Source organism: Pristis pectinata, chromosome 10, assembly GCF_009764475.1.
Source record: "Pristis pectinata isolate sPriPec2 chromosome 10, sPriPec2.1.pri, whole genome shotgun sequence".
Classification (NCBI taxonomy): Eukaryota; Metazoa; Chordata; class Chondrichthyes; order Rhinopristiformes; family Pristidae; genus Pristis; species Pristis pectinata.
The window spans coordinates 98838207-98851658 of NC_067414.1; the positions used below are offsets into that span (position 1 = coordinate 98838207).

Sequence of the window (13452 nt, forward strand, 5' to 3'; positions counted from 1 at the left end):
AAAACATGAGGGGATAGATGGTAGCCTACAGGAAACTTTTCCCCATTGAGGTAAATACATTTAGGACATAGATTTGGTATTGGTGGGGAGGAGAGGAAGAGTTTTAGAGGGAATATGAAGGGGACCTTCTTCACCCAGAGAGTGGTGAGTACCTGGAATTCACTGCTGGAGAGTGGTTAAACCTGGGTCACTGACAGCATTTAAGTGCTCGATGGGATTAATACAGAAAGGTGCCCACTGGTTAGCTTGGACAAGTTGGGCAGAATGGCCATTTCCGTTCTATATGATTCTGACGACCACCTCCAAGAAGATAAGAGCTGAACCACTTAACCTTGACATTCAATGTCTTATCTTATTACCATTGGCAAGTCTCCCAACAGCAAGACCCAGAAGGTCAAAATTGATTAGAAACTCATCTGGCCTTGATGTGTCATGTTAATCGTGTACCTCCAAAAGCATGCCAGAACTGAGTGTGCTGTGGTGCGTGATTCACCTCCAAACACCAAAGGGCCTTTCAATTTAGCACAAGGCACATCAAGAGACTCTCTACGTGCCTGGATGAGTGCAGCGCCAAATACTCTCACGATGCTCAACATCCTCCAGGACCAAGCAGCCTGCTTGGTTCAGCACACTGTGGCTACCGTTAACTGCACTACAGCTTCTCACCCAGGCTACCCCAACATCAATGCCCAACCTCTTCCACCATGAAGAACAAGGGCGGCAGGTACATGTGACAACACCCACTTACAGTTATCCCATCAAGGCACACACCATCTTATAGAGATACAAGTGCCTGCAGAGGAACTCAGGGGTCAAGCAGCATCCGTGGGGGTGAGGGGGGGGGGGGGGGGGGGGGGGGAGAAAACGGGCTGGTGCTGGTGGGGGAGGAACTGTCAATGTTTCAGGTCAAGACCCTGAATCAGAATGTTATCTCGGAAATGCATCGATTTTTCTTCATCATTGCTGTGTGCAAATCCTGGATCTCCCTATCCAACACTGCAGGAACACCTTCCCCAACAGGACAGTAACTGTTAAAGGCAGCACTCATTACCTTTCTCAAGGGTAATTATGGTTGGACAACAAATTCTGGCCTTACCAGCAATGTCTACCTAATGTAATTAAATGAAATAAAAATCTGATCTTGGCGACCATGCTCTCTTGCTGGTCCTGTGCCTATTATAATAGTCCCTGGATCTCAGAAACCAGATCTCCATTTAGTCAAATGGCTAAAACGTGACAGCTAATGCGGACTGTGTGGAAATAAAGGAATCGTGGATTTACAGCCTTGATCATACTTCTTCTGAAGAAAAAGATGCTGCCAGTTGGAATGATCCTAAAACTTGAACATTCAAGGTGAAAGTTTGCTTGATGTTTACAGACAGTGCAGTTTCTCTTGGGGAAAAGAATCTGTGAACATGAGCCTTTGATCTTCCACTCTGAGAAGACCCCTGGGCATATTTGCCCAGTCTCTGATGGTACTGTAGCTGCAGTTCACGCATCAGGAACCTCATGGAAGCTCTCACAATAAGATGGAGAAGTGGTTGTTCACCTCAACCCTGGTCGCACCATAGATTTTTGTTGCCTCCCAAGTCCAAGACAGGCTCCAAAATGAACAGGAGCTCAACTGCATGTCGGTGTACACTACTGAGCAGCTCTTCAAAGAGCACAACCACAGAAAATAGACTGTTAGGAAAATCTGACTGCCCATGAGTAGCACAGGAGGTTCAGAAGCAGGAGATGGTGGCTTCAACTGCTAGAGGAACAGCAGGTCAGGCAGCATCTATGGAGAGAAATAAACAGTCGATGTTTCGGGTCAAGACCCTTCATCAGGACTGGAAAGGAAGAGGGCAGAAGCCAGAATAAGGATGTCAGGTGAGGAGCACACGCAGGCAGGTTATAGGCGAGTCCAGGTGGTTGGGGGAGGCAGGAGATGCAAGAAGCTGAGAGGTGATAGGTAGAAGAGGCAAAGGGGCTGAAGGAGGAGGAATCCGGTAGGAGAGGGCAGTGGACCATGGAATAAAGGAAAGGAGATGGGGAATAGATGGGCAGGTCATGAGAGCAGGGGAAGGGAAAAGATAAGGGGTGAAGGGGGAAAGGAGGGAGAAGGGGGGGGGGGGGGGGGGGGGAGGGGAGGGGATACTGGAAGTTAGAGTAATCAGTGTTGAGGCCATCAGGTTGGAGACTACCAAGGCAGAATGCGAGATGTTGTTCCTCCAATGTGTCTGGCCTCAACGTGGCAGTAGAGGTGGCGATGGATATCAAATATCATGCAATAAGATATTTGATATCCATCAATACTGCACTATGCAAATTTGTTTCTAGACCATTCCGTTCAACAATGGTCTTGTTTCCCCTAGCTATCCAATACCAATGGACAATCTTTAAAATTTAGAAAACCAACATATTTTATTCATAGTTTTCAATACAAGCATGAACAAAAGCTCAAAAGTGCTATGAAAACTTTCTGATCCTTGACATGCAAAAGTAGGTACTTTAAAAAACACACACACACTGCGGAATACCATCATTTCGGCCACTGACCTGCGGAATTTGTCCTTCAGTTTGTCCACTTCTTCCCGGGCATGGTTCAGCTCTGCCTCCAGGTAATGCCGGCTGGACTCAAAGTCGGCCTCCATTATCTCCAGCCTTTTTGTGCTGTGGGTCAGCTTTCGAAGCAGTTCTTCATTCTGTTGCTGCAACAACCTGATTAGAAAAATAACAACTTCAAGGTCTCCTTTGAAATTATGGCATGGCACCCAAGAGGGACAACATTTGCCAGAACCAAATAACACACTTTGGAGAACAGAAAGTCAGCAGGTTAGTGGGCACAACAGCACGGTAGACAGGATGACAATTGGTTTAAAGCCAAGTCCAAAAATTCATTTCCTCCAAGGCTACAAGGAAATGGAAAGGTGGCAAAGGGCAGAGGGGTAAGTTGCAAGAGAGAACAGAAACTTACAAGAAGCAACCTTTATAGAAGTCAGAATCTGCAAGAGCTACAAACTGCATTCTTGTTCATGCTCAATGGAATAGGGTTAACTATTGGTCTATAAACACTGCAATGACCATTCCAAATCACGAGATACCCATGTGCTCTTCTGATCCTTTCAAATTCCATGCCAATTAACCCAAATGACAGAGCTAAAACTAAATGTTAGATTTATTTACAGACTGAATAAATACAGTACATGCTATATACTGATGGCTTACTTAGTTACATCTTTAAAAAGTTAAATTAAGTACATCAATAAAAATAGTGCATTTGATGTTGTAAAGATGGACTTGAATAAAGCCTTTGACAAGATCCCACACGGGAGACTGATCCAAAAGGCAGAAACCCATGGGATGCAGAACAATTTGGCAAATTGATGCAAAATTGCATGGTGATTGGAGACAGACAGTGATGACTGAGGGTTGTGTTTGTGATTAGAAGCATGTGACTGGTAGCCTGCCTCAGGGATTGATGCTGGGACCCTTGGTTTATATATATAAATTAACAATCTGGATGTGAATGTAGGAGATATGATTAGTTGGCGATGTTGAGGAGGGTCATCTTCAGCTTACAGACAGTCATTCAAAACTGGAGTACACAAGAACAACTTCTTGTAGGGGTGTCAATACCCGGAATCCTCTAGCCCAAAAGGTTTGTGGAGGCTAGATCACTGGAGCGATTTAAAGATGAAAGTAATTTTGTCTTGAAAGATCAGGGAATTGAGAGCAATGGGGAACTGCTGCAGAAAGAGTTGAGGCCAGGGGCAGGTCAAAGATGATCTTATTGAGTGGCAGGGCAGACCTAGGGGTCCAAATGGCCTTACCGTGCACTTATTTTCTTCTGTTCTTATATTCTACAAGGTAATATGGATGAGTTGGTAAGATGGGAAGAGTAATGGCCAATGGAGCTTAATCCTTCAAAGTATTTTGTGAAGACTAAGGCGGCAAGGATACACACAGTGAACAGTAGGAGCCTCGGAAGTACAGAGGAACAGAGAGGCACTGATGTATGCATCCAAGATTCTTTAAGGCAACAGCAGAGATAGATAATGTGCTTAAGGCAGGATTCAAAATGTTTGCCTTCATTGGGCAGGGCATAGAACATGAGAGCAAGGAAGTAAATTGGTTTATTATTGTCACATGCACCGAGGTACAGTGAAAAACTTTGATTTGCATGCTGTCCATACAGATCATTTTATTACAGCAGTGCATTGAGGTAGTACAAGGGAAAACAGTCACAGAATGCAGAATAAAGTGTTACAGTTCCAGAGAAAGTGCAGTGCAGGCAGAGAATATGGTGTAAGGTCATATCGAGGTAGATTGTGAGGTCAAGAATCAATCTCATTGTACTAGGGGACCATTCAATAGTCTTATAACAGCAGGATAGAAGCTGTTCTTGAGCCTGGTAGTATGTGCTTTCAGGCTTTTGTATCGTCTGCCCAGTGGGAGGGGGGAGAAGAGAGTATGTCTGGGGTGGGTGGGGTCTTTGATTATGTTGGCTGCTTTACCAAGGCAGCAAGAAATGTAGACAGAGGCTAGTTTCCATGATGTGCTGAGCTGAGCTGCGTCCAAAACTCTCTGCAGTTTCTCGCGGTCTTGGGCAGAGCAGTTGCCGTACCAAGCTGCAATACATCCAGATAGGATGCTTTCTATGGTGCATCAATAAAGATTGGTGAGGGTCAAAGGGGACAAGCCAAATTTCTTTAGCCTCTTGAGGAAGTAGAGGCACCGGTGAGCTTTCTTGGCCGTGGCGTCTATGTGGTTGGACCAGGACAGGCTATTGGTGACGTTCACACCTAGGAACTTGAAGCTTTCAACACTTGAGTAAGAATTTTTTTTCACCTAGTTTATGGTTGAAATTTGGAATGCATTGCCTGAGAAGGCAGACTATCTCACAACATTTAAGAATATTTTGATGAGCACTTGAAATACCAAGGCAAAGATGGTGTTTGGCCAAGTGCTGGAAAATGGAATTAGTGTAGATAGGTTCTTGATGGTCAGCATAGGCATTGCAGGCTGAAGAACCTGCTTCCATTCTTTGTGACCAGGTGACATTCTATGACCCCAAGCTCACAACCTGATCTGACAAGGGTGAACAAGGAGAGTGAACAAATGTTACAGCTGCTAGAGGTATAATTGGTATAAAATTAAAACCTGATCAAAGCCAACCCAAACCCAAGCTGAGCGCTTATAATGTTTGCATACCTGACCATTGCTGTAAATATAACTCAAATATAGTGTTGATTTGTTTAAGGATGAAGCACCAATTATTGATCAAGAACAGAAGACACACGGAGTCATTTTGACCTGGGTACAATAATATACTGAGCCAGCACAGCATGGTGCAACCTAAATGTTTTATCAGCATACACATTTAACCCAAACCTAGCATAGTCAGGTCCTGTGGGGCTTTGGTTTATGTATCCAGGCTATAACTAACTAATTTCTAGTTAATAAAGATCATTATGGAGCAATATTTCAGTGGGTGAGAGAGATGCACAATGTAGGCACTAGAAGTCATTAGCTACAAAGCACAAGCCTTCAATCTATTCTATGATTGCTGTACATTGTACTGAAACTGCAGCAGCTGCTGTATTGAAATTAAAATTACAGTTGCATTGAAATAGATCACTATCGGCGGTAGTGAGATTACAGCAAGAACTGCTAACAGCTGTATTGTAATAGATCGTTATCAGCTCGATGAAATTGCAGTGGGAGAAATCTTGATCTCTTATAACATATGGGTTCATTACAATGACAAACCATGAATGTGATATGGCTATGAGGCATCAGGGGGTTACATGGCAAATGTACGTGGGATAGACCAGGTCACAGAGTCAGAATTGTACAGCACAGAAACAGGCCCTTTGGCCCATCATGTCCATGGGAAGATGATTCTGACCATCTATCCTATTGATGCCTCTTATAATCATACATACCTCCATCAGCTCACTCCTCAGCCTCCTTCGTTCCAAGGAAAATAAACCCAGCCAATCCAGCCTCTCCTCATAACCAAAGTCCAATGATCCAGGCAACATCCCGGTTAATCTCCTCTGCACTCTCTCCAGTGCAACCACATCCTTCCAATAGTGTGGCCACCAGAGCAGCAGACAATACTGCAAGTACAGTCTAACCAGTGTTTTGTAAAGTTGTAACATAATACCCGAACTTTTATATTCCATGCCCTGACCTATGAAGGCAAGTACACCATCTGCCTTCTTCACCACCACCTACATACCTGTGTTGTCCCTTTAAAGGAATTATGGACTTGAACCCCAAGGTCCCTCCATTCATCAACATTCTTTCGTGCCCACCCTTAACTATATATGCCCTACCCCTATTTGACTTTCTAAAATGCATCACCTCACCCTTGGGATTAAGTTCCATCTGCCATCACTTCACCCTACTTTCCATCTGATCTATATCCTGCATAGACAGAGGTATGCTAAAACAACCTTCCTCACTATCCACAGCACCACCAATTTTCAAGTCATCCACAAACTTATTAATCATACCTCTAACCATGAGATGGACTCCCTTATACGATGAGATGGACTCTTGATCTCGCAATCTACTTTGTTTGACCTTGCACCTTATTGCCTACCTGCAATGCACTTCCCTATAGCTGTGACACTTTACTCTGCATTCTGTTATTGTTTTTACCCTGTACTACCTCAATGTACTGTGTAATGAATTGATCTGTATGAACAGTATGCAAGACAAGTTTTTCACTGTACCTCAGTACAAGTGACGATGATAAACCAATACCAACTTTCACATCCAAATCTTTAATGTATATCACAAACATCAAGGTCCCAACACTAATCCATGTGGTACACTACTGGCCTCAAACTTTGAATCAGAAAAGCATCCTTCCACCAGTACTTCAGTCTTCCAGGACTGAGCCAATTTTGGATCCAATTAGCCAGCTTGCCTTGGATCCCATGTGCCTTTACTTTCTGGACCAGTCTATTATTAAGGACTTTGTCAAATGCCTTACTGAAATCCATATAGGCAACATTTACTGACCTGCCTTAATCAAACCTTTGTTACCTCCTCAAAAAACTCAAATGTCAAGCTGAGACAGGCAAGGCCCAGGCCCAAGATATTAGCCAATTGGAATTCACATCAAAACCTTAAGATACATTAAAATCCTGAGAGCCAGAAATGATAATGAGGATGAAAGAAAATAGACAAATTAGTTATGAGTGAGTGTGAAATATACAAAATGGCTGAGAATAGCCATCCATAGTAATCAGACATTACGAATGGACCAGATATCAGGGACACAATAGATGGAGTCAGAGTTATGGAGACATACAGCATGGAAACAGGCCATTCAGCCCACCGGGTCCACACCAACTGGTGGGCACCCATCTTCCAGGACTTGGCCTGTGCCTAGGTGATTCAAGCACTTGTTTAGACACTTAAATGCTATCAGCGACTCTGCCACCATCATTTTCTCAGGCAGTAAGAAAGAAATATTCTCCACAGATCCCCTTCTAAATCCTTTGCCCTAAATTTATGTCCAGCAGTTTTATCTACCACTCATATGGGGAAAGGTTTCCTGCAGCCTACCCTATGTATACCTCTTACAAATTTTACATATCTCAATCATATCCCCTCTTAACCTCCTCTGCTCCAGAGAAAACGGCCCCAGCCTCTCCATTCTCTCCTCTTAACTGAAATGCTCCATCCTGGTGAATCTCCTCTGTAACCTCGCCAGTGCCATCACATCTTTCCTATAGCGTGGTGACTCAATGTGCAGACAGTACTCCAGCTGATGTTTTATAAAGTTGGAGCATAGCCCCCCCTGTTCTTGTATTCAATGCCCTGACAAATGAAGGCCAGTATCCCATATGCCCATTTCACCAACACATCAATATCACCCTGTTGTCTAAGAATACCCTTCACATTGTCAATGAGTCCACCAATCTTCACATGAACCTACTGATCATGCCTCCTATATCTATGTTCAAGTCATTCACATATATTACAGACAGCAAGGGTTCCAGCACTGATCCCTGTGGGACACCACTAATCACAGGCTTCAAATCACTAAAACAACCCTCTGTCTTCTACTGCCAAACCAAATTGGATCAGTCTCCCATGTGGGACCTCGTCAAAGGCTTCACCAAGATCAATATAAATCACAAAATATATGAAGTTAAGGAATGTAATACAATTGTAGCAAGGAAATACTATCAGAGGCCCTTTGTCTCAAACTTGTGTCAGCCAATTGATGTTCCAGGTTGTTACCTGTCCACTGGCCTCACCAAAGATGATCAAGGCCACTTCTCATGTGCTGTATCTTTGCATCCAAACTGTATAAAATGCTATGTATGCTCATTCTAAGTGAGATTCTCGTTTGAATTCCCCTGCGTTGCTTGAATTGATATTGAATAATGGCTTCTTACATCAGCAACTCTGGCCTCCTCATAGTTTTAATTTATGACACAGCAGCACAAGCCAGGATACAATGACAAGATTCTAATGGGAATGGAGAGTGGATTGTAAGAGGATATCTGGGAGACAGAGTAAGGGATATCTATTTAAGACAGAAATGAAGAGGAAATGCTTCTGTTGGAGTGTTGCAAATCTTTGAAATTCTCTACTTCAGAGAGGTCTGGAGACATAACCTTTGAACATATTCAAGGTAGAGACCGGCACTTGCACTATAAGGGAGTTGAGGGATATGGGGTGAGAGTGGAGAAATGGTCTTGAAGCTAACATGTATTAGCTGCTCTCTTACTAAATGGAGCCTGGAATTAGAGTCAGTTATTTTCCTGTTCATCTGCTGAGGATAAGTGGAAGGTGATAATCAGGAGGTTTCCAAGCCCATGGTTGACCTGACACCACGTGACTCTTGGAGCCCAGAATCAATTCTGAAGATTTCCATGACCACACCTTCCCTCTGATAGGTGTGGCCTACCAGTCGGACAAGACACATGCCGGGACAGGGATAGAGGAGTGGAAAACAGTTTGAAATGTATTGTTCCCCGAGAACAATGATGACAGTTCTCCCAGTTCTGGCACATGCATCCATCTGCTCTCTGCAGCTCAGCAGCATCAGATGGCTGGGTACATTATCCTTGAGTGAATCAAATCATGTCCAAATGCGGCTTAAGCTGATAGAGACAGCTACCCGATTTTATTCTCATATCCTGTCATAATGACCCGGTACAAATGAATGGCTTGCTAGGCCATTTCAAAGGGGAGTTTGGGTTCAACTTTATTGTTAAGGATCTGGGTTGACATATTGGTCCAGTTTTCTCCTTTGAAAAATCTATTAAGTCATCTGGATTTCCTACTACTGAGCTAGTAAGGGAAGTGGGCCGAGGAGTGGCAAATGGATTTCAATACATAAGTGTGAGGTGCTGCATCTTGGAAAGTCAAACCAGCATAGGACTTATACTATGAATGCTAGGGTACTAGGGAGTGTAATGAAACAGAGGGACCTTGGATTACAAGTGCATATTCGCTCAAAGCAACCTCACAGGTAGACAGAGTGGTGCAAAAAGACGTTGAGCACGCTGGCCTTCATCAGGGCATTGAGTATAGGAGTTGGGATATTATATTGCAGTTGTGCAAGTCATTGGTGAGGCCACATTTGAAGTACTGTGTACAGTTTCGGTCACCCTGTTATAGGAAAGACATGGCTAAACTGGAAAGAATGCAGGAGAGATCTAAGGATTTTGCCAGGACGAGAGGGCCCAAGTTATGGGGTGAGGTTAGCCAGGCTAGGTCTTTATTCCTTGGAACATAGGAGAATGAGGGGTGACCTTATAAAAATGTTTAAAATTGGGAGGCATAGATAAGGTCACAGTCTTTTCCCCAGGGTTGGGGAGTCCAAAACTAGGGGCATAGATTTAGGGTGAGAGGGGAAAGATTTAAAAGGGACTTGAGGGGCAACTTTTTCACTCAGAGAGTGGTGAGTATATGGAACGAGCTGCCAGAGGAAGCGGGTGAGGCAGGTACAATAGTATCATTTAAGCAGCACCTGGATGGGTACATGCAGGGGTGGAGCTTAGAGGGATATGGACCAAACGCAGGAGATTGGGACTAGATGTGTGGGCACTGTGGTCAGCATGGACTAGTTTAATACTTTACATCTCCACATTATTTATTCAGACATCTGTAGTGCTAGACCAGTAACTCATCCAAAAAGTTATCATTTCCTCAATCAAAAGAGGCATCATCATAAATACAGTAAAGATATTCTTTTCCTAACCTCACAACCTGCAAACTTTCATCCACCATCTGTCACTGCACATTTAGGGCAATACCCATTTCTCTAATGTTTGATGGCCTTTAATGGACATGGAGCCATACAACATTAAAGAGTTTTTTTTCTGCTGCTTATGCTGAAAGCTGCATTTATAAATATTTCACACAGTAATCCTGTATCACATTGCTCGTAACTGGTTAGGTGACTGGTGATTCAGGCAAATAGTCTGGCAGATGGACTTTAGGAAAGAGAGCTGCATATTCAGCATTACATTCAAAAGAAAAACAACCTTTAATAATTCACACTTTCTCTTCTGTTTCAGGTACCTTATACCTAGTCTTCATTAATATGCTAGCAGGGCATGAGTGGTGCACTGTGTTAGACGGTTAGGTTCTAACTGGATGGAATATTTTATAATTAAACTTTAGAACATAGAACAGAACAGCACAGCAACAGATCTCTCAACCCACATCTCCTGTGATGACCATGACGCCAGTCCAAACTAATCTCACATCTGTCTGCACATGGTCTATATCCCTCCATTCCCTGCCTTGTTCATGTGCCTGTCTAAATGTCTCTTCAATATTGCCATTGTATCTGCTTCCACCATCTCCCTGGCAGCACATTCTAGGCACCTAGCCACTCTGCTTAAAAAAAATCTCCTTCAAACTCCACCACCACCACCCGCCCCCCCCCCCCCCCCCCCCCCCAATACCTTACAGCAATGCTTTCTAGCATTTGACATTTCCACCCTGGGAAAAAGACCAACCATCAACCTTATCTATGCCTCTTGCAATTTTATAAACTTCTCTCAGGTTGCTCTTCATCCTCCAATGCTCCAGAGAAAACAATTCAACCTTGTCCAACCTCTCCTTATAGCTAATACTCTCCAATCCAGGCAACATCCTGGTGAATCTCTTCAGCACCCTGTCTAAATCCTTCCTATAGCATGGAAATACTGAAATATTGACAGGCAGAAGATAGGATATCATTCAGTGTTGTTTGGAAGATTCCGTGGGAAACTTGGAGGAAAAATTTGCCAGTGATATAAATAGCATATCTGAGATATTTACGGCACAGGGATCATTTAGCTCATTGTGTCTGTATTGGCTGAAAACAGATCATCTTATTTCATTCCCAGGTCTTGGCCAGTAGTTTTGCTCTTAAAATTGCTGAGGCTTTTGTTTCCACTCGTCTTTTAGTCAGCGAGTTCCAAACACAACTGAATGAGCAAAAGTACTTTTCCCTCAGCTCCCCTTTGACCCTTCTAACAATTAACATAAATCTGTGACCTCTAGCTGTTCCTTCTCTACCAAGGGATAAAGATCTTTCCTGTAATCGGACTCATCCTCTCAATTTTATCTCTCTGTTAAATCTTCCCTCAGTGCTTCAAAAAAAAAGGAAAACCCAGCCAAGTTAATCACTCCTCATTACTCTAATTCTCCTGGCTGAGCAACATGCTCATAAACCTTGTCTACACCCTGTCTAATACTTTTACATCCTCCTTCATAGTGGTGATCAGAACTGTACACAGTATTCTAATTCTTGCCAACTGGTGTTTTAGATAATTCTAGCTTGACCTTTGGTATCCCATACCCTGGCAGTAACTCAAGGATTCTTGTGTCTTCTTCACCATCTACTTGTCCTGCTGTCTCCAAGGATTTGTCTACATGCTCTCAGAGATTCCTCTGTATCTACACCTTTGAATCCTACCAATTACTCTTTGCTTTATTTTCCATTCACAATAATTACCTAACACTACTCTAGACTGAATTCCTTTTGCCATCTCTGAGCCCAGCTAAATAGTCTGTGGTATCTCTTTGTAGGCTAGAGTTTTCTACAGCATCAACTACAATGCAGCTATGTATCCTATCCTAAGTTAGCAAATGGATGGACACCATGAGTTTACAGAACAAAATAGACAAAGTGAACAATCAAGACTAATACCTATGTGCATTATCAGTCTTGCATCTGAGTTACTTAACTGCTGATGATCTGTATCACCAACAACTTTTAAACAGAAAGCCAGTTTGGGGACAGGGCAAGAAGATAATTGCACAAAGTGTCAAATATCACAATGAGCAGTTTGTTACAAAAAATGATTTGAGAATCTCCCACAACCAGGTTGTGCCTTTTCACAAAACACCGTGAAAGAAAGGAAGGGTGGCTATAATTCCAGAACAGCTGGGTGATGCTGAGAAAGCAGGCTTCTGAACCAGACAGGCAGCATCTGGCCCTGTTATAGAAAAACACAAGATGCCATAGCCCCCATTCCACATGTCCGATCGTCCACTGCATACTATGTTCCTGTCCTCTCCCCAGGTCCCCTGAGGAATATGGAGTAATAGAGCAATGCAGCATGGATACAGGCCCTTTGGCCCAATGAGTCCATGCTGACCACGGTGCCCACACAACTAGTCCCAACCTCCTGCGTTCGGCCCATATCTCTCTGAGCCCCGCCCCTCCACGTACCTATCCAAGTGCTTCTTAAAGTGTTTCCCCCCACTTCCACCTTAAATGATACCACTGTACCTGCCTCAACCACTTCCTCTGGCAGCTCATTCCATAAACTCCACGTGAAAAAGTTGCCCTTCACATCCCTTTTAAATCTTTCCCCTCTCACTCTAAACCTATGCCCCCTAGTTTTGGACTCCCCCGGGAAAAAGACAGCCTTCTACCTTACCTTTGCCCCTCATGATTTTATAAACCTCTGTAAGATCACCCCTCGTTCTCCTACACTCTAAGGAATAAAGACCTAGCCTGGCCAACCTCTCCCTATACTCAGGCCCTCTCATCCTCATAACATCCTCATAAATCTTTTCTGCACTCTTTCCAGTTTAACCATGTCTTTCCTATAACAGGGTGACCAAAAATGTACACAGTACAAGTGTGGCCTCACCAACGACTTATACAACTGCAACATAGTGTCACAACTCCTACACTCAGTGCCCTGACTGAAGGCCAGCGTGCTAAATGCCTTTTTCACTGTCCTGTTGACCTGTGATGCCGCTTTCAACAAACTATGCACTTGTACTCCTGGGTCCTTCTGCTCCATAACACTCCCTAGTGCCCAACCATTCATAGTACAAGTCCTATGCTGGTTTGACCTTCCAAAATGCATCACCTCACACTTATCTGTATTGCAATCCATATGCCATTCCTTGGCCCACTTCCCGAACTGATCAAGATCCCCCTGTAATCTATGATAACCTTCTTCACTATCAACACCTCCT

General features: G+C 43.6%; 1 protein-coding gene across 5 annotated transcripts in view; it reads right to left on the reverse strand.

Annotated features, from left to right (window-relative positions):
• The window catches only part of tjap1 (tight junction associated protein 1 (peripheral)), a 119896-nt gene that overhangs the window by 31951 nt on the left and 74493 nt on the right, over positions 1-13452 (reverse strand). For all 5 annotated transcript variants that reach the window (XM_052024275.1, XM_052024276.1, XM_052024272.1 and 2 more), the window contains one exon: positions 2542-2703. In XM_052024275.1, the coding sequence (XP_051880235.1) occupies positions 2542-2703 (162 nt within the window). The remainder of the gene's footprint in view (positions 1-2541; positions 2704-13452) is intronic.